Genomic DNA, 20,865 nt, shown 5'->3' on the forward strand with positions numbered 1-20,865 from the left:
CAAGGTGATGTATCTGATTATCATTCTTCTCTCTCAAATTACAAAACACATCAATCAAAAGCTAACAGGAGCTGGGACATATGGCATCTCAGAGAAGCACAAGCTGCTAGGCTCCCACCTGTGCTTGGCCTGCCTCAGTGCCAGGAGGGGCCACTGAGTCCCACTGACTTCAGAGCCTGGGAGCTGTGAATTCAGACAGACTTTTCGGGATGCTGTAGTTCCTGCTCTTTCTGCATGTCACAAGTCATCCATGCTGTGTTCTTGGCACCCCCAAGGGATATGGATTACTGCTGCCTTCTGTACTACTCAGCTCTGCCGTGAGTACTAGTGACGTGTCATGTACAGGGTAGCTGGTTTGGAGCTGCTGTTTCCTTTAAATTGATTTAATATTTGAAGTTTTATCAGTATGTGGTTGCAATGCTGCATGTTTTTATGTTTATTTAAAATATCTTCCCATACATGCCTTATTTATATTTAAATACTTATGGTAGCCAGTATCAGAGTTTATATTAAAAAAATCGTAATTTTAGACAACATATTCCACAATGATTTTTCTTTTAACTTCACGTAGCCCAAGCTTCATGAAAGTTTGCAAATCGTTTTGTAGTAAGCTTCATACTATCTGATAAGCCCATGTAGCTGCAGGTCTTTGTATTTTCCATCACACATGTGATGCAAGATTAAAAGTGACATGATTTCTTTGTTACTGTAAGCAGGCGCTCATACCAAATGAGGTGGCCATCCCCAGCCACACGGTCCTGCCCTTCTACTGCACCGTCCTGTGTGCTGGGGCATCCTGCAACTAAGCGGTAAAGCAGATCAGGATTAAATCTAAACAATTTTTCTTGTTGCTGGTCTAGTTGTAACCCAATTGAGTTTGCTGTGCAGCCGCAGAAATGTTTTTATGGGCACAAAGAAGCACAGGGCATTAGTGTAGAAATGAGCAGTTTACAGCAGAAGCAGAACCACTGTCCTAAGTCCCATAACTCTCTCATCATGACCTAATCATGAAACTATGATACTACTTTACTTGAAATTATGCCTATAAATTAGCATCTTGGCAAGCATGGCTGCGTAACAAGATCAGGCTTTTAACTGCTCCTAAACTGTACAAAGAGGATCAGAAACATTTAAAATGCAAAAATGATCTTTCCATCAAACCAAACAACAGCAGCCAGACCCAGGTTGACATATTTTTATGCTCACAGTAAGGTCAAATCCATCTGAAAAAAAAAAAACAAAAAAAACCAAAGGGACCTCAAAAGACATAGTGTGAGAGTCTAGAAATTGCTATTCATGACCCAGATTTCCACTGAAGAATTCCTGGAACTCACCCTTGTCCCACTTTTCCCGAATCATGCTTCCTATATTCTCAAAATTTAAGGTCTGCTATGATTGTTATTGGGTTTTTTTGTTCTTTTTTATCTTAACACTAATACAGCTTTTGAAAGTGTGAAATTACAAGAAACTCAAAAACTGAGTTAAACCTTTGCTGCCTGATATTGCTCCAGCAGCAGTGAGTGGAGTTAAACCTAGGCATTATACAGTCTTTCAGCTTGGCTGGTAACAAAGCAGAGTTCAGTGTTTTTTCCAACTCTCCTATTCCCCTCACTAATCACTAAAACGTGCCTCGTGGATAACTGCTGTGACTATGCTCAGTTTAGCTCCAGTTCTGTATCCTTCATTCAGCTGCGACAGAGCGACCTACCCTTATTCTTTAATACCAGGTTACGCAATCAGATTAAGGAGCCATCTGCAGCGCAAACTGAAAGTGCTCTATAATCGTGCTCCCGGCTCACGCAGAACTTTGGCTTACGCAGGATCTGTGTCTCCTTGAATTATTCACCAGCCTCCCTGCTACTTCTCTCCTTCTCCAAGCTGGAAACGCACAGCAAGCAATACGGTCAAATATGTCAGCGATTAAATCATTGCGCTTTGGGCACGCTCGCCTCAGATGCCGTTTCTGAGATTTAAAGGAATATTTGCGGTAGTTCAAAGGGAAAGCAAAACCTCTCCCACCCTTAAGCCTCCTTTGAATGTGGTTGAAAGGACAGTAGATCATAGCTTGCTGCTTTTGCCACTCTGCTGTCAACAGCTGAATTGTTAAACGATTTAATGCCAAGGCATCTCTCATGTAGCTTTGTAATGCCTCAAAACTAAAAATACCTGCTTTTATCAAGTATTTTTAGAGTGTCTATTTTACCTAGTCGTGTGCACAGCAAGGTCTTGGTTCATCATCAGCGAAAATAATTCTGCATCCTCAAGTCTTTTCTGTTCTTAGTCACCTTTATTGACAAAAAGTCCTTTTAAATGACAAAACTGGAAATTCGCACTGTAAATCGCCTTTGTCTTCAGGGGGCTTCGCCATAAGAACGCAGGACGGAGCCCTGACTACTGTGCGTTGTAAAAGCAGCTCTAACAAAGACCGGAGCCGCGTTTGTTTTCGGCCGAGAGACATACGGCCGGCGGCCGCGCTGCGGCTCCGGGGAGCTCCCTCCCGGCAGGCGGAGGGGCAGGAGCGCCCGGACAGAGCCCGCCCGCCCTCTGCGGCCGGCGGGAGCCGCTGCCAACCACGGCCGGCATTAGGCGGAAAAGAAAGAAGGCAGCGAGACAGGCGAGGCGGGGGGCGAAGAGGGGCCAAGACGGAAGGCAGGAGATAGACGATCCGGAACGAGCAGCCCGAGCGGTGCCGGCGTCGGCTAAAACACTAGAGCGAGAACAAGTGAACAGGGGGGAGCTGCTGCGGCACAGCGAGGCGCCGCCGAGAGCCGGGAGGAGGCGGCGGAGGCGGCCGGCTCCGCGTCGCTGGGAGTGCGGGTTCGCTCCCGGCCGTGCCAGCGGCAGCTCGGACCCGCGATACCCTCCGGGGCCATCCTTTCACATCCCCCGGCGGAGCCGCCGGGGAGGCGCGGAAAAGGGAGAAAAGAGACGCTGACGCACGGGGCTTTTTAAAGGTGGGCTGAGCCGCTGCCGCCGCTCCCGGACAGCGGGCTCGGCCTCCACACGGGAGGGACAGAGAGCGGAGCGGAAAAAAGAAGCTGCTCCCGCAGCGCATCCCGCCGCCGCCGGTGCCTCGGCCGCGCTCCCGCCGCGGCGGGGTCCCGGGGGCGGTGCGGCCGCGCCGGCCGGGGCAGGAACTGCGCTTCCCGTGGGGCCGCGCGCGGCAGCCGGCATGCGCGGCGGGGCGGGGCGGGGCGGGGCGGGGCGGCAGGTTGCTGTTGTTACATAGGAAACAGCTGAAGAGTCTCCACATGACAGGGGGGGAAGGAGGAAGTGGGGCGGCCCGCGGGGCTCCGCCGCCGCTGCTCCGGTAGTCGCGGGGGTCGGTCGGCGGCTGCTGGCGGGGAGAGTCCTTTCCCTAACGCGTGGGCCGACCGTCCTCGAGGGCGGGCTTGCACCCCGGTGCCGCCGCTGAAGGGAGGCGGGCAGAGAGAAGGGGAGCCCCCCGCCGGGCCGCGGCGCCTCGCCGGGGAAGTTTGGTGCGGGGCGGGATCCCGCCGGCCGCGGTGGTGGCGCCGGGCATGAACGGCTTCGCCCCCGAGGAGGTGACCCAGCGCGGGGCAGACCCGTCCGCCGCGGCGGCGGTGGGCAGTGCGGGCTCCGCCGTGGAGGTGCCGCCGCCGCCAGCGCCGCCGGGGCTGGGTCCGGCCGCCGCCGCGGGCTCGGCGGGCGGCGGGTGCGCGGGCGGCCCCGGGGCCGGGCAGCTGTGCTGCCTGCGGGAGGAGGGGGAGCGATGCGGCCGCGCCGCCGGCAACGCCAGCTTCAGCAAGCGCATCCAGAAGAGCATTTCGCAGAAGAAGGTGAAGATCGAGCTGGACAAGAGCGTAAGTTCGCGAGGGGAGGGCGCGCCAGGGCAGCCGCCGGTGGCGGGCGGACAAAAGCGGCCGGTAGGTCGCTGCATCTGTGTCTTAGTTGGTTGGGGGACTTTTGATCAAGTTTAGTGGGGGAGGAGGGGCGTTTGGCGGCGGGGAAGTGTTCGTTCCCCCTTCCCGTTTCTTTTCCGTAGCTCGGCCGGCGCGGCAGGAGCACTGCCTGAAGGTCCCTCCGGGCGGGGGGCAGCGCCCGCCTTTCCTGCCTGCTTCTGGGGTCCTCCCTAGCCCCAAGAGCATGGACATGGGCTGCGTGTGCCCCCCTGCAGCCGGAGCGGGGATAAGCGTGGCCGGGAAGCGCCGCTGCTCGCCGGAGCGGAGCCTGCATGGCTCCCGACGCGCTAGTTTGTGTTGCTGGCGAGGGCCGTGCTCGCTGCCCCGCCTCGTGTTGCAGCGCCGCACGTCTCCCGTGCCGCTTTATCTTCCGCTCGGCAGCCATCGGGCTCCGCACGGCCGGGCGGGGTGGGGGCCCGTCTTCCAGCGGCGTGGGATGCCTGGGAGCCGGGAGAGCGCCTGCCCTCGCCGGGTGCCGCGGGGGGCAAGGCGAGCTACAGCGTGGGGCTGCCGGCGGGAGTGCCCGGCGCCCGGGCCGGGGCTGCCTCCGCCCCGAGGGACCCCGGCCCGGCTCTGCAGCCCGCTCCGAACGCTGTCCCGTGCGCTCCTTTGCCATTAAAGCACGCGGACTTGGGGATTCCGGGCTGGTACGCGCCGAGATCTCCCAAAGCGTGCAGATCTCCGCGAAAGGGAAACTTGTTAAAAAAAGAAAGAAAGTAAAAATAAGTGTGTTGCGTGACCACGCCGGGTAGCGGAAGTAAAACAAGGAGGGGAGGATATAGCCGGGGAAATGAGAGCCGTCTCTTAGCCCTGCAGAGAACGACTGAGCGCTTGTTTTTTGTTTGCGAGCTGCCCGGCCCCCGCGGTGCGATGCGCGGCCGGAGGGAGGCAGGGAGGGAGGGCTGTGCTGCGTGGCTCCGCAGCCCGGCACTGCCGCATCGGCCGATTGCAGCGTTTCTGCGAGCTCGGGGCCCAGCCGGTGGCAGGGAGCTGCAGCGCAGCACACTCTCCATTTAGAAGAAACCGGGAGAAAAGCAGCCTCAAGCCTCAGTGTGAGTGCTTAGGGGTTGTCTCTCTGCGTGCACTTTGGTCTGTGAGATACACTACGTGGGTTTGATTGAAAGACGCCGTTTTATTCTTCTAGGCAAGACATCTGTACATTTGTGACTTCCACAAAAATTTAATTCAGAGTGTGAGAAATAGAAGAAAAAGGAAAGGGAGCGATGATGATGGTGACTCACCAGTGCAAGACATCGACACTCCAGAGGTAGCTAAACTGTTGCTTTCTCTTTTTTCCCGAGTTGTTGTGTTAAGCTTCTTAATGACACTGAGTCTGCACCAACACCACCTCCCACTTTTACAGTTTACCTTACGTGTGGGAAAGGGAAGATTCGTGATTTGCAGTGTTCTTAATATAACAGAATTTAACTGAATTTTGTAGCATGTTTTCTGATTAAACTGTGTGGAGTACAGGGGACAAGAGTATCTGTTTTTAAGTGTCTGATGGTTCTCTCAGAAATCTGCTGTTTTCAGCTCTCTCTTCTTAGTGCTTTGCCAGATACCATCGAACTCTTACCTTTTGCAGGGCCTGACAACCTGAAGGGAATTGCACATAGTGGCTGGGCCTGTCCCTTAAACCTATTTTTTTTTGCTAAATGTATTGCAGATGGCTCTTGGTAATTACTTACTCACTTTAAACACTGATAGTTTAATGATGATAGCTTTGTTTCTGCCACTTGGGGTGGGGGGGGGGAGAGCCACTGGGGGTTGGTTCTGAAGGAGTGGAGTAGAGAAATACAGTGTCTTTTCAACCTGTTTTCTCCACTGCACACCAGTGAAATCTGACCCATTAAAATAAGGGAACCAAAGCATTTAACTTTTTTCATAATGGATTGGTCTTGAACATAAGGCCCTCTTTTTCTTACGCATGCTCTGGGTTATCTCGGTTATTTCTGCTACGGCTTAGCTTAGCAGGTGCTCCACGGTGTGTTAATTTTGAGCAGAGGCTGTTATTCCTACGTGGTCCCTTCTGAGAGGGATTGTTAAAACATTCTTCAGAAATTGCTCTGTAAGTGTTAATTTAATGGCATCCTTATGGTCAGCGTCTGCAGATAACAGCAAGTAAGTGAGGAAACTTTGTGCAGGAATCTGTGCCTTTAGGCATGAGGCTTCAGTCTGAAGGCTCTGGATAAGAGGATTTTAGGAGGCTGAAAGTAGTTTGATGCTGAGTGGTGTTGTCTCTTAAATATCTGGGATTGTTTCTTGGAAAGTTCTTTCTAAAGGTATGCTGTGAGTGACTTCAGGTAGCTCTCTGACCCTGTAATTGCAGCTCTCCTGGAAGCCTGTTTTGTTTTCTTATGCAAGGATTATAAAACGTCGCAATTGACAGATATCTCCAGAACAAGAAAACAAACTTGCTTTTTTCTTAACAGTATTATCACAAAAGAGAAAACTGGGAACTATTTTTGAGGCGTGTCAGCTGGCTGTTTGGACACGGGCAGTGTGTTCATTCCTTGTAATTACCGTACGCCTTAGATACCTGTTTGCCCTTGACCACCTTTATTTTCAATTATTACCCAGTTTGCTAAGGAAAAAAAGTCTCATTCTTGTAAACAGTTGTAGGGCTCTCCTGCTTCCATCTCAGTCATGACCATCTTTACTGGTGGGAAATGATTCCTACAGGAGGAAAAGAAACTCCTGCGGTACTGGTAGCTTCTGGGGCTTGGTGTTAAAGCTGCTGTTTCTCTTTTGCATTATGCTGGAAGGGTGACTTCCCCACTGTGACTTGGGAAGTCAAATTTGATGCCATGTAAACTTTAGAAACACCAAAGGATACCATCCTTTATCATGCAAGATGGCCTCGCTTCAAGTCTGGCCAGGCTGTCCAATGTGCAGTAGCACTGCTGTTTTAAGGGTTCTGCAGTAAGACTGTTAAATAAAAGTGATCTTTAACGCAGTGAATTTGGAGAATACTGTTGTAATTGCAACTGACCTAATAGAATTTCTCATTCAGCCTGCTTTCTGAGCTTGCTCTCCCATTCAGTCATCTGATTAAGCTCTCAAGTTGTCAGGGAGGATGAGAGGGTAAACTGTTGCAGGGAGAAGTGACTGGTTAGAGTACATAGGATACAAAACTGACCCGGTACTGGATTAAGGCTGTGTATTTGTATCCGTGAGATGACTTTGTGTAATTCTCTCAACTGTTGACAGACACTGAGAAAGAGTTTCAGGATATTTATGCCCATGCACGTAACTCCTGCATTTTGCTTGTGTAGCAGAGTTACATTTGGAGAGCAAGAGCAGTTGTTTTCTCACCTCAAGCCGAGAACACTTGTGCTTTAGACTTCGTCCTGATTCTAATATGTGCTCTTTCATGGTGCAGATGGACTGTGTCTTGTATGTAATCTACATAGGATTTAATGGCTGAAATCACAATATAGGGGCACCCTTTGAATCAGCATCCTCGTAGTTCTTACATGAAAGTTGCTATTGGGCTTTGTCTTACTGTACTGGAACTACGAAGCAGACAAAAAACCCAGAATGGATGAAAGTACAACAGTGAGTCTGAAATACTGTCCACAGCTAAAGGGAGGTGGACGCATGCTCAGTAGCAACAAAACGCTCCTAAATGGAGCTGGGCTATTTTCCTTTCTGCTGGAAGGTGCAGGGTGGGGTTTGCTTTTTGTCAAAATGACATCTGCTGAGCTGACTGTTTACACTTGCGTATCTGTGAGTTCCCAAAATGTTTTTGCGAGGTGAACTATTAATGACTGATTTTTTTTCAGTTATATGAGATTGTTCTCTTCCCCTTCTCCCTCTTTTCTTCTAGGTTGATTTATATCAGTTACAAGTAAACACACTTCGAAGGTACAAAAGACACTTCAAGCTACAGACCAGACCGGGACTTAACAAAGCACAGCTTGTTGAAGTATGTATGAGTGTTTCCCATAATAGAAAATGCAACTTGCTGTGGCATGTGGTTTTCTATACACTGTGATCCTTGCATAAAGTGCCTATGTAATCTGGATTTTAAGAGAACAAAAGGGAGCTGCTTATCTAGCTTCCTTCATTGGCCACAGCTCCTGAGCCAAGTAAATCAAAAGTAAAAGCTTTCCAGAGAAGGGACTCTTAACTTCCAAAAGGAGTGTTTGCTGCTTAGAAGCACAGAGTTGAGCTGGAACAGTAAGATGATCTCCGTGCCCCTGAATATCATAGAATCATGGATTTATTCTGTCTCTGCATCAATCACAGCTTCACTTGAAATGTCCTGGTGAAAAGAACTAGAAACTGAGAGGTGTCAGTGAAGTTCTGGTAAGGTTCAGACTTAGCTTTAAAAAGCTAGTTGCTGCAACCATAAGTTTCTGTATATGTGAAGTACAGAAACATGAAAAAAACATGCTAGAAGCATGTTGATAATTCTGTTAAAACCACTGGAATCTGCTGTCAGAAAACTGGAATTGTATGGAATTTACTGTTTCTGAAAGTGCTGAAGCTGCACGTCAGGCTGCACGTCAGTACAGCTGGATGCTAGCATCTTTGCTTTGCATGAGTGCAACTTTAAAGGAATTCTTTAGTGCTGCAAAGGTGCAGTCACAGCATATTGATGTAAATAAGTGGAAGAGCTGGTGATCTTAGCAGGAAGGTATAGCTACTGATTTTTCACTTTTGTGCAGTGATAAATTCAGCTGTATTTAAGTGCAGGCACTGTTTTCATCTCTCCTTAATCTGAGTGGATTAAAAGCAAGGCTCTTAGAGTTATGGGTGATCTCAAGGCTGAACTGTGAAAGAATAGTCCTGCTGCCACTAAGCGTAAGAATACAAAATCTGTCTTCCATTTTCTTATGTAGGTTAGCTCTTGAATTAGCAGGACTGTGATTTGAGAAAGCACAAGCAGTTTTTGTTCTGCAAAACTGGTGTTCTGAAGGGTCTGCTTTAGGTACATCTCATGATACTTGCACTAGGTTATTCCAGTGCTGCATGGTGTGCAAGCTGCTTTTGCCACATGCTTGATTTGACTGACCTGCAGGTATTCGTGAGCCAGAGCCACGGAGCTTCCTTAATATGCCATACACTGGATTCCTTGTAATCTGTCCTAACATACCACAGACGCTGCTCTAGCTGTTCCTGAAAGTTCACTTCTAATTACTGTGTCAAACTGCTTCTCTGTGAATGCTTTTGGGGTAGAGTTTAGAAAGTTCCTAACTTTTTAGTTAGGCTAAACATTTATTCTTATATTCTGTGGTGCTTGAGTGAGTAGTCCCATGTTTTTCACTTCATAATTTTGATCACCAGTCTGGCAAAAAGCCAGAGAACAGACCGAGTTACAGTGTTTTGCAACTTTCTTTTAAAGCTGGTGTTCATTTTGATGAAGGGAAAGACTGCTGAAATGACAAGTGATTCAAGAACTGCTTGCAGATTGTCATATTTCAACGGTTACAGCATGGTGAATTTTCATTGATAGCTCTGTTTTGAAGAGCTGAATGCTCAGTTATAGTTCTCTGATAAATCTTGTGTTGTGTTAGATATTTCTGTATGTGATTTGATGCAGACACCACCTCCCAAGCTGAGTGGAGAGCAGTAGCCTCTCATAACTGTGCTGTTGCTGTTGATATTCTGTAGTCATTACCTGCTATATTCAAGCTTTAACTAAACAGATGTAATGATAGTCCCATGATTGTTCTGATAGCTTTGAGGGTTGTTTTTTTACCCTGAAAAATTGCTTAACTTTTTATTGTGGAAATTGGGGGAACAATCTGCTACATTTAATTCACAGTTATCGGTAAAATGGTTCCTGTTTACCTTTCTATGACTACTAAAGATTTCTGAAGTGAGGCAATATTTCCTTTTTTTGTAAGCTTCTTAATCAGTCTTTTAAACTTTATTGTGGTACATTTAAATTTGAATCTTCAGTTTTTGCATGTAAGAGTGATTATTTAATTTCCTTGCATTCTTCCTTTATAGATAATTGGCTGCCATTTTAGGACAATTCCAGTGAATGAAAAGGACACCTTAACATACTTCATCTACTCGGTGAAGAATGACAAGAATAAACCAGATCTAAAGATGGATAGTGGGGTTCATTAGGCAGAAAAGATTGGGACTGGGACTCAGGCTGCAAATCAAAAGACTGAGGTTTTGTTGATATACAAAAGCTTTCTTTGTAACTTTTTCTCCTGAGAGAATTTGCCTGTTTTATTTTTCATAACCTTGCTGATTTGTTTGAAAACCATCTCTTATGAAACAAATTTCCTCAACAAAAGTATTTTAAATAAATATCACTGATATTGTTGCTCAGAGGGGTGTGTCTGTAACTGTAATGAGTTGGACTCAATGATCCTGATGGGTCCCATCCAGCTCAGCATATTCTATGATACTTGTACCTAGTAGTTAAGCTTTGATGAACTATGTAATAATATTAAAATATTTTTCAATTAAAATGTGCCAAGGATATATTTATAAATGTACCTCAAGTGCTCATGATGCAATGCCTTAAAAAAAAGCTGTAGCAGACTTGCCAATAGGTCCTTCTTCCTAAGATAAAAGGCTTTAAGTGTCAGTTCTGTTCTTAGCTGGGCAGAAATGGCTGAGTAACACTTTTTCCCCCCCTTTGGAAATAAGAATTGGAGGATTTTCTGATTTGTTTATTCATTTTGTCATTGTGGAGATACGTGCTTCCAAGCACTGAGGCCTTCCTGCTCCTATATTAAAATGGGAAAGAATGCAGCTCTCGAATTTCAAAGCTGTAAGTACAGATGAAGAGACTGCTGCAGCTTACTGTGCTGAGAAATCTTTCGACTGGCTAAGAAATCCTTTGCCTGCTGACTTCTCCGTTTGTCTGCATGGACTGCTGCTAAGAACTTAATTGGGGAATGAGAGTCGAGCCTGTGTGGGGTCAATACAGTCTCTTCTGACAGGCACACTGTTTCTTTTTCATTGCATGGATTAGCTCAGGCCTGTCTAAAAGGAACAAGCCCCCTCTCAATAAACCCCAAACTTACGTTAACTTATGGAGAATAATGTCCAGCAATACTTCGGCTTTTGATTGGTTGTCTTAGAAAATTCTGATGTTGAAGATGGAATTATGAATGACTTCTTGTATTGTCAACTGTTGTGCCAGTCTAAATGTGTGGTGTATGGAATATGATTTATTTCTGCTTAAAGCTGTACACATAGGATGAATAAAAAGCTGAGGGAAAGTAGTTTTCATCTTGAAGCTGAGGAGGACCTGGCTTCAGTTTGTTCAGTTAGCATGCATTGCAACTCCTAACCTTATCAGATGTTTATAAGCTTTTTCTTAATTTGGGAAAAATGAGACAGCATTATGTCCTTGATCCAATCTGCTTGATGTTTATCTTTTGAGTTTTTATGAAAATTACTACTCTGCTGGCATCTCTACAACAAAGATGCTTCACTTTGCTTTTTTTGACCTGTGATGCTTGCATAGAACTGAATTATGATAAACCCTAACCTCAAACTGGCTGCCTTCCCAGTATCTCTCAGTGGTATGATTTCTTTCACTTGTACTGCTTTCTGCAGTGCTGGCCTGAGTTCAAGACAGTGTTACCTAGCTAGTGACAGCTAAAATTGGTGCTCCTTTGAAGATACATTTTCATGCCCATTTCACTGCGGGGACTGTCAGTTTGTTTATTGGATGTCCTTTGCACACATTCAAGCTTCTTACTTTCAAGGTGCAATTTGTATAAAAAGCCAAGGAGCCTAGTCAGGATATGCTGTCCAAAGGATAAAGAAAATTTCTGAGTGCATGACAGGGTTGAATGTTCTCACCTAGGCCTGGCAGGACCTGTAGAAGAAGCTGCGTGAGGGAAGGAGAGTGGGGAAAGAAACAAAAGGAAGTTTCTACAGAAAGTCAGTCTTAAAGTAGTAGCTTAAGTGACCCTCTTTTGCTGCATGTGGAAAGCAGCAAAGTTTTGCTCCAGTGGGTTGTGGATTTTCCAGGAGTCATGGAAGAAAGGTAACTGAAAAGCCACCAACTTTAGTACCCAGATTTGTATCTGCCTTAAATTTTTTTGCTATAGCTGCTTTGCAAAGCTGTGGATGCCAGGCATATGCAACGTGATTCTTGTAGAAACTAGATGGCACAAACAACAGAAGTTAACATTTTACCCAAGGATTTTACCCAAGAGCGCGTACCGTAAGGTTTTTTTGCAGAGACTTTGGATATTTTCACTGAGTTGACAGATTTACGGGGTTTATTTTACTATCAATTGATTATTTGGTAGGAAGCCCAAATTAATCCGCTTGAATAATTACACAAACACGGCTTGAAAAGCCTGGTGACACAAACTCTTTTAACAGTCAGTAGGGCAAAAATAGTACTCACAGATTTACTTGAAACTTTTATTACTGGCTGTGTGTAATCATCCCCTCACCCAGTGTCCAGCTCTTGTTTGCTAACAAGAAGAAAAGCAGCCACGGTGAGACTTTATACTGACACATGAAGCAAGCATGGTAAACTGGTGGTAGCAGTTTGGGCCAATGTGTAAGATTATTAGGTGAACAGTGTGGTTTTTGAGTAGAGAAGACTGCACAGTTCCTTCAGTACTGCACACTTTCCATGTGACTGACTTGATAACTAAAGAGTTTATCAGGCAGCAAGTCAGGTTTGCTACCTGTAAGCCTGGTTTGCTCAGGTGACTGCTTAAAATTATGTGGTCACCTCTCCACACCTGCCAATGCAGATTGTGATATAACAGAAAAATGGTCAGAAAATTATGTCTCTTTGTATCTATCTCATATATCACAGTATCTCTTAAATATTAAGGTGATTATCTCTGAATTTTCTGTAGCTATTGCCTTATGGGGCTAGCCTAAAAAAGCCAGCTTTTAAACTTACTTTTGGGGTACTGTATTTGAAAGAGTTTGATTAAGAAATGAGTTGTTCTAATATTTTTAAATGTTCAATGCTAACATTAAGCAATTTAAGGATTTAGAGAGGTGGCAGATGACCAGTTAGACATAAGACCCAAGTGTGCTTTAGTACTGTTAATGTCAGTTTTTACTATTTTTTTTTTTTTTTAAGTGTGGTGGCAATAATGGAACAGGAAGCTGCACTGCCATAAGTTGCTCTGAGGGTCATGTTCCCAGCAACATGAAAGCTTAAGTTTGAAGTTTCTTTGTCCAGACTAGCTAAGGATATTGTGCTGAGTAAGAAGAGTAATGCTTTTTGCTGGGGGATGCATATTAGGATACATTAAGAGCTTGTACAGTCTGTTAAGCCATGGAAATGGCTTTATGGAAATTAGGTCAACTACCAGATTTGAAAAGAAAACTCCTTACATATTTGATACTCCATAAAGGTATAGAAAATAAATTCTTTCTACAGTGTAAAGTAAGGCAGTGACTTGTGGTTAGAAAGGAAGTTGTTTTTTGTTGGTGGTAGTTCTGTTTTTCCCCTTGAGAACATTACTACATGATCACAGAATGATGTCTGTTATCTTTACTCGCAGACTTGAATCATCAGCTGTTGCAGGGGATCACAGACGATACCTTCGGTCCAAAGAAAATATCCCTGAAAGATAGGATCACATATTTAAACAATTAGATTGTTGGTTTATTAGAGCTTTAACATGACATGCATTTCCCACTGTGGATATTTTTTAGCATGTGTCATGATGAATGTGGGATTACTGTGTGTGTGGGATGTCCTTCCAGAAATGCAAATGCAGCTGCAGGTCTGGATGAAGATACTGCATTTCCACCTCTGCTGGCCTGCTGTGGGAGCAATGACAAAACTTTCAATGGCTGACCGGGTTGCAGAACTCTACCCTAGTATTTGAACTTTAAGAAAATAAACTTACCAATGGATAATATCGAAAGAAAGGACTTTGGCATGTGCACACATACTGTTTTAGTGCAGTTTGTCCCGAGAGCACGGATGCAAAGCAGGTCTTGTGTACCTCAGGATGGTGGAAGGAGTACTTTCTTCTGTATTAGTATCAAAGGAAGTGGTTTTACTATGCTGCTCAGAGCCTGAAGCTAGAGACCCGAAGGGTGCTTCAGGGTGAGGACATTGCATCTGGTTTTAGGGAAAGTTAAAGATGAAAATCTTACATAAACCCTGTCGTCAGTTTGAATGTGAGATTTTTAGCTTTAGAAGTCTTTCTCACTTGGTTCAAATTGAGTCCCCTACAGGCGTGCTGAAAAGTTGCATTTGCTGGATTTTAGGGCACTTGAGAAATGAGTGTTAACAGGAGCACATATAAACTATCATTTTTGCTTGCCTATATGATGCCCTCACATTTTGGTGCCTCTGAAGTATTAGTAAATTTTGAACTGTTAATACTTCTAATCCAAATTTACTGAAGAAAAGCTGTTGCTGAAAAGCTGAATGAAATAATACCTCTTAATACATTTTATAACCTAAAACCAGTATGGACTGCTGGTGGTTTTTTGACTCATTTATGTTCTTTCTATGTCAACGCAACACAAGCCCCGTGTTCAGTGAGAACTTCACCGTTCAACTTGGTCAGCAGTGTGAGCAAGCCAGGGAGAAGTTGATGTTCTTGGGCTCAATCTCTGCCTTTGCTTAAACAAGTATGTGTGAACCCCTGTGCCCCTCCTTTGCTTTTCTGCTTTTGACAGCTATTTTTACAGAATTACTTGTTCAACTGACATATGTGCATACACTTTAGAACAGCAATACCGTTCCATGGAACAGAAATCAAACAGGATTTTTTTGTGGTCCTGAAAACACCTTCATTGCAAAATGCTGTGAATAGGGATTTGATGTAGTTATTCTTAGTTTGTATCAGACAGAGGAGTCAAAAGTTGAGGGATTCAAATGGTGAAGTCCCTGTTAATAGGACAGGGAGGTTTACAAAATACACTAAGCATGTCCGAGGTGAGCTCCTGAAAAACAAATCCTCAAAACTGACAGTAACAGAAAATTGGCTATATCTTGCTATCATTTCAAACCATCTGAAGTGATGAATTTCTTTAAAATGATAGCTTACTCCACGTATGGAAACTGTAAAATGATGGAAATAAAATGGGCAGTTGTGAAGAACCGTGCAGGTTTACATGAAATGACCGTGATCTTACTTTGGGCAGCAGAGCAGTTCGTTCAGGTTGCAGTAACAGATCACCTCGCAGCCCTTCCCTTCCCAAAAGTGATCTTGCAGACCGTCGTCGATGTGTCGGAGGTTCTCCTTGCTTTCGGGGATGGCGTGGCAGCTGTGCTCCTTGAGGGCCCTCTTGTAGCAAGCGGGGCGCTGGGGAGGCGCCGCGGGGGTACCCAGGAGGGTGCTCAGCAGCAGCAGCAGCACCGAAACCATCTTCATTTTTGCCAAGCTTCCCACAGCAGGGTGCTAAAGAGAAATGAGGTACGTGACACAGGTATTGCTGCTGAGCAGACCGCATTCCCTGATCTGCTTTCTGCCTTGCGTTTTTCTTTCCTGCGAAGTCTCGGTCATTTGAGCCTGAGTGCTGGAGAGTGTTTTCTCCTAGGAGGCAAATAATATTGCTGCAGAATTGATATTCATTACTTTCTGTACAACCTCGGGAATCCTTTCATTGGGAATTGAGGCTTCTGATGCTGGCAATTTTGTTGTTTCTTTGGCCTCTCACCTTGAGAAAATTGCTTTGAGCTGGCCGTGTTTTCTTGGCGGTGTAAGTGATTGTATCGATTACTACCAAACCAGGGGGAAATGTCTGGGTGTGTGTCCTTGCCTTCCTAGCCACTTTGCCTGTCAAAACAAGAGTCACTCATGTAAAATAAATAGTATCCTTCCCCATCAAAGTCGTGGAAAAACTGCATGTCGATTGAATCCTGTGTCATGGGCTGTGTGGGAAACAAAAGCATTCAGCAGCCGAGGAAGCCGAACCTGTCCTGGCTCTGGTATGATACAGCATGATGGAGAATCTTCTTCTTTGGGTTTTTTTAGTACTGCAGACTGTCCAGTCAAGTCTTGCTGCTGGAGGTCATTATGGTTTGACTGGTTTTTTAAAAGGTGGGATAAATTGTCCCACCTTTTAATAATTGCAAAACTCTCCTGCTGGCAACTAGGCTTTCCATAGTTTTGTTTAACATGAGCTCTGCTGTTCTGTGCTGCTTTGCGCAGTCCAACCATGCCGCAGAGCTTTGGAGCCTTGAACTTGCATTCACTTTTAAATTAGGCTTTTCAACAACGATTCAACTGAGCTTTTATTGGTATTAGGAAAGAAAGTGGTTTTTTACCTTTCCTCAGGCTCAGACAAAATGTATCTGTTCTCTTAACTGAATTTAAATAGGAATTCTGCTCTGAAAATGAACCTAAAGAATGACCAGCTCTGTCCAGCACCCTCCCTGTGTGCTCGTTGTTTTTCTTGTGTAAGACTTAAGGAAGAGTTTGCTGTCCTTCACCTTGTTGGCACTTTGGAATTGATGCCCTGACATGATGTTATGGGCCAGCCCTGACCTTCCTTGTGGGGCTGAGGATGAGAATGGGTTTACCCAAAAATAACAGGACGTAAGGCAATGTCTAATCAAAGACTATCAAAGGTGAAGTTAAGATGGTAGAGTTATTATCTAGATAATGGAAAAAATGAGGTATGCTAGCTGTAGATGTGGCTATAATATGGGTTACTTTGTAAAAATCTTGAGATCGCCCTTGAAAAACAAGCAATAAACTTTTAAATATATAAATCTACAGTATTTTTTAGTCATTTTTCTCAGGTAGTTTTCTTCACCGCAGCTATCTTATCTTCCATTTCTTCAGCCAATGAATAAAATGCCATGTAAGAAAATCTGGAAATTTAGATTCATATTAGGGATAAAATACAACACCTCAAAGTTTTTTGGTTATTCTTTTTCATATTTAAACTTGGATTTTTTTGAACATTAGTAGCCAAATAAACTATTAAAAAGTGGCCAATATATTAAAGAACATGAGTGAAGTGAGAATAAGCTCTTCTGTATTTTTTTGGCTTCTGTTGTGGAAGCAAAATTCATTGAATAATTCCTTTTAGTTTCCATGAACTTGTATGGGAACTTTTGAGTAGGAGACTCCTATAAACTACTGGTAATGGAGCCTTGGGGATCTATTTTTAATTACCTTAGAGTGCAGTATTGAATAACATATTGTCTTTATTAGTTTGAGACCTCAAAACTACTACTCAAATAAAGTAAACATTGTTCTAACCTTGCCTGGTGTTTTTTAGACTTGAGTGAAGAATCTGTATTATTATATTTATGGTTTAATTTTGTAGGAGTATAAACACTTTAGTTATGAGGGTTCTGCTCAGAGAAGTCTAATGCTTAAAGAGAAAAAGATATTTATACTATACCTAGATAAATGCCAGTTTCAGGGGCTACAATTTAATCTCCTGTTCAAATACCTGAACTTAAATAATTAAATATGTAATGGAAGAAAACTTCCTGTGATTGGATTATTCTGTGTTCTTCTACTGAGGATGAGGCATTCACGATACCTTGCTCTTGTGAACTTTTTTAAAATTTATAGTAATTCAGGTGGTTTTTCCCTACCTGGAGTTCAACTGAAATGCCCATTTGAATTTGTTGCCAGCTGCCTATCTCCTCAAAATTTCTAGGAATTCACCTCCTGGAAAATATGCACGTTCATCCTGAAAATAGGCACATTCTCTATACACTGTCAAATTGCTAGATTCAAAAATCACGACCTACAGTTTTTAGGAGGTTCTGTAACTCGCTACTTGCCTTGAAAACTCATAGTATATTGCTGTAGTGTGTCATCAGGAGGGTTTTTGGGTGCCAAAATCAGTGTTAGCATAGTCAGCATGCTGGAGAGCTATGGATAGGCAGCTCTTCTGACCAGTTATACATCTTACCAAAGATAAACATTATTATTATTATTAATATTATTATTATTATTCAGAAAAAATATTATCATTTTGTTTCTGCTTATATATTTCCTCTGAGTTTGGTTTTTTGGGTTGGTGTTTTTTTTGGTGGGGGGAGGGGAGGCAGTTTGTTTTGGTTTTTGTTTTTTTGGGTTTGTGGGGTGTTGTGGTTTTGTTGTTGTTGTTGTTGTTTGTTGGGTTTTGTTGTTTTTTTTTTTTTTTGCGCAGATCATAGCCAAACGGAAACTTCTTGTCAAGAGACCTTTCTTGAAATGGGTATTTCTCTCCTGGGGGCAAACAGTCCCTGTTTGCAGATGAGGATTGCCAAGGAGCTGAAGTGTTTCGTCAGCTCCCTGCACAGGATCGATGTGTGTAAACTCAGCAGCTGCTTTCCGATGCAGCGTTTCTGTCTGACAAACTGCTGCGACTTCTTTTCCTGAGTGCGGCTGCACAGATGCTGGAGTGTCACCGATTGCCTAGGTGAAGAACAGAGCTAGCATGCGCATGTTTATTTCAAAATGAGCGTCAAAGGCATTGTCTGCTTTTGCATAGCACAGAAGAAAGGCTTTTCTCATAAAACAGGAAAATGCGATGAGCGAATCCAATTGCTAACGTGGCTCAAAGACTCATTCATTGCCAGCGAGCATCCTCTTACAGCTCCTTTTTTTTTATAAAGCCTTATGAAAAGACAGCAATGCCAGGCATGCTAAGCCTGACCAGCTTGCTCTATCAAGATTTTATCATTTCAAAATCTAGCAGGAGTAAAGCCATCTAAAAGTACCGAAAATGAGCTCCTTGCATTTGCTTAAGTTCTTTTCAGTTAATTATTTTGACAAGGTATAAGTAAAGTTTAAGACCAAATGCACCTGGGAATACAAGTGCTTTGAAATAGTTTGGAACTTTCCTAAAGGAAAATGGTTAGTTTGGGAATATGCATGATGAGTCAGGAGTTAGTGCTGTCTCTGCTTGTTCGGCTGAGAGTGTTTGAATTATCTTGCCAGGCAATTTGGCACCATCTAGTCTTTGAATCCGCTAGATGCAGAGGTAATCAGACTAAAGAGAAAGCCCCAAGTCTCAGACTCGTTGTCCAAGAACAACAGGGTAATAGTTCATGAGAAGTGATGTCCTTTAAAGGTCACACAGTATCAGTAGGAGCTCAGGTGTTAGAAATAGAGAAAACTGAGAAATGGCACAAAATTTGTATTTTGACAGTTCTAGAGAGCCCTGTGTGGTTGGGAAAATAGAAATATTTGTAGGTTGGCCTATCAACCATTAAAAATACCAATCCTTCATTAAATATACCCTTCTTTTCCCCTAAGTAGGCTGTATTACTGGTTGCCTAATGTTGAAAACAATAAATGCATTAATTGGTACACTTTTGGTGTATGTTCTTTTCCAGTCTGTCCAGTGGCATGTGCCAGGTTAACAAGTTGCACTTAAAATGCAAATATACATTAAAATTGTTTCACTTATTCAAAATGAAATGTATTTTAGTGTTAATTTATTTGTCAAGTTTGCCTTTCACAAACACCTTTAGTATGCAGAGTATTCAGGTGTGTTAGTGCTTGATAGTTAGGTTTATTAGTACATTACAAAAAAATCATTACGCAATAATCTCATAACTGATAATATTGTAAAGAATTTTTTTCCATTAAAAAAAATCTTACATTTATTTTGCATGAACAGTTGGTGTACTGTAAGGACAGCAGCTCCTTCCACTGAGGAGGAATTCAGTGAATTACTGCTTTATAATTGTCATCAATACCATGATTCTTTCTAGAAACTGAGTTCGCATTACACCCTATTTAGTTTTCTTTAAGACAGCAATTCATTGTGAAGACACCTCTCTCTATATTATATTGAGCACTGGAAGGCAATATAGTATATTTAGTGACTTCAAATGTTAATACGTAGTATCCAGCTTTGAAGAAAAGCAAGATAGTAAAAGAATTATTTTGATCTGAATCCCAGCCACGCAACTGTCTTGGAAGGTACCTCTTGCCTGCAATATAACAGCTTCTCCCAAATCTTCCTCTGCATGTTCCCATATGTATTTCTAATTCTGTATCCTGTACCTAGAAGGAGCAGAACAAGTAGACAAGGATAATTTCAGGAGCGAAACGTACCTTTCTCTTCTGGTTCACTCCCTTCCACTCTCTCGGCAGCTGTATCGTTTTAGATGTGCCCAGAGAGAGCTGGAGCTAGGGGGATGAGAAGGGGGAGGGAGAGCTGATGGGAAGTGCTGGACAAACAGCCCTTTGTTTGTCCTGACTTCTGCCTGTGAGTGGCAAGCGCTGCTCTCCAGCAGCAGGTCAGAGGACGGGCTTCAGGAGCCTCCTCTTTCGGTCCTTCCAGCCTAGGCTTGGGGCAAAAATGTAACATATCCCTTCCAGCAGGAAACAACTGGCTCATCCGAGACCTGAGGCAAAGGCGTCTCCTCCAAGAGCAAAGTGTAACATCCAGAAGAAGGGAAGAGGAAAGATCCTGTGGAATAACTGTGTCCTGCCTGTGGGGTGTGAGCAGGCTGGGAGAAATGGGAAGGAGCAGTTTTCTGGGGTTGCACAGCCAGAAAAACGTGGTTTCTAGACAGGTGCCTTACTTTGATTTTAAGGGACAAGAGCAAGCCTACTCAACAATCTCATGCAGTACTTTAATTTTTGACTTTGGGATCCTTTCAAGTTTTCTGAAACTGACATAATTTTAAAAAACGAACTTAATTGTTTTAACCAGCTTTCTAGTACAGCATGCTCAGTGATGCCACACATCAAGTTCCTTACTGAATTACAGTGTTTAATCAAGAGGTAAAGCATTGCATTGAGCAGTATTTCAGAGGAAGTTATTTTAGACTAATTCCAGATTAATCAAATTATCTGGTATCATAAAAACACACAGCAAGGATCTTAAAATGGAATTGAAATATTATGTACCGATGAGAAAATAATCTTGAAGGTAAAGCATGTGTCCTCACATTTCTGTTGCAAATTGACTCTTGTTCTACTGTAGCCATCCTGGACCAATTTTGGACAATGGGAATAGAGAAGGATTATTGTTGAGCCATAATTCTTAGATTTTTTCTTGTGTGCATTGCTTTAATTCTAATGTTGTGTTGTAAGAGTTTTGTTTT

General features: G+C 43.8%; 2 protein-coding genes across 5 annotated transcripts; one reads left to right on the top strand and one right to left on the bottom strand.

Annotated features, from left to right (window-relative positions):
* Nucleotides 1-3,247: 3,247 nt before the first annotated feature.
* Nucleotides 3,248-10,217, top strand: SAP30 (Sin3A associated protein 30). The gene is made up of 4 exons (XM_040064805.2): nucleotides 3,248-3,824; nucleotides 5,068-5,190; nucleotides 7,753-7,851; nucleotides 9,885-10,217. Exons 1-4 carry the CDS (start codon nucleotides 3,522-3,524, stop codon nucleotides 10,005-10,007), a joined length of 648 nt encoding a protein of 215 aa, XP_039920739.1. The 5' UTR covers nucleotides 3,248-3,521; the 3' UTR covers nucleotides 10,008-10,217.
* A 1,988-nt stretch (nucleotides 10,218-12,205) lies between these two features.
* On the bottom strand, nucleotides 12,206-20,008 carry SCRG1 (stimulator of chondrogenesis 1). 4 transcript variants are annotated; one of them, XM_040064808.2, is made up of 4 exons: nucleotides 19,868-19,971; nucleotides 15,510-15,628; nucleotides 14,985-15,385; nucleotides 12,206-13,452 (listed from the first exon to the last, which is right to left on the bottom strand). In XM_040064808.2, exons 3-4 carry the CDS (start codon nucleotides 15,221-15,223, stop codon nucleotides 13,401-13,403), a joined length of 291 nt encoding a protein of 96 aa, XP_039920742.1. In that variant the 5' UTR covers nucleotides 15,224-15,385; nucleotides 15,510-15,628; nucleotides 19,868-19,971; the 3' UTR covers nucleotides 12,206-13,400. The 4 variants fall into 4 exon arrangements, with proteins under 4 accessions (XP_039920742.1, XP_058276663.1, XP_039920740.1 ...); XM_058420680.1 differs by lacking the exon at nucleotides 15,510-15,628 and adding an exon at nucleotides 18,004-18,217 and having other exon boundaries at nucleotides 14,985-15,250; nucleotides 19,868-19,906; XM_040064806.2 differs by lacking the exon at nucleotides 15,510-15,628 and having other exon boundaries at nucleotides 14,985-15,250; nucleotides 19,868-20,008.
* Nucleotides 20,009-20,865: the final 857 nt, after the last annotated feature.

The sequence above is a fragment of the Hirundo rustica genome, chromosome 5 (genome assembly GCF_015227805.2).
Source record: "Hirundo rustica isolate bHirRus1 chromosome 5, bHirRus1.pri.v3, whole genome shotgun sequence".
In the NCBI taxonomy this organism is placed as follows: Eukaryota; Metazoa; Chordata; class Aves; order Passeriformes; family Hirundinidae; genus Hirundo; species Hirundo rustica.

Bases quoted from the DNA above. Each gene is read 5' to 3' on its own strand.
- SAP30 (XM_040064805.2), top strand. From the start codon at position 3,522: ATGAACGGCTTCGCCCCCGAGGAGGTGACCCAGCGCGGGGCAGACCCG. The intron at 3,825-5,067 runs GTAAGTTCGCGA...TTATTCTTCTAG, and splicing joins AGATCGAGCTGGACAAGAGC to GCAAGACATCTGTACATTTG. The intron at 7,852-9,884 runs GTATGTATGAGT...CTTCCTTTATAG, and splicing joins ACAAAGCACAGCTTGTTGAA to ATAATTGGCTGCCATTTTAG.
- SCRG1 (XM_040064806.2), bottom strand. From the start codon at position 15,223: ATGAAGATGGTTTCGGTGCTGCTGCTGCTGCTGAGCACCCTCCTGGGT. The intron at 13,453-14,984 runs GTAAGATCACGG...CCTATCTTTCAG, and splicing joins GAACTGCTCTGCTGCCCAAA to GGATATTTTCTTTGGACCGA.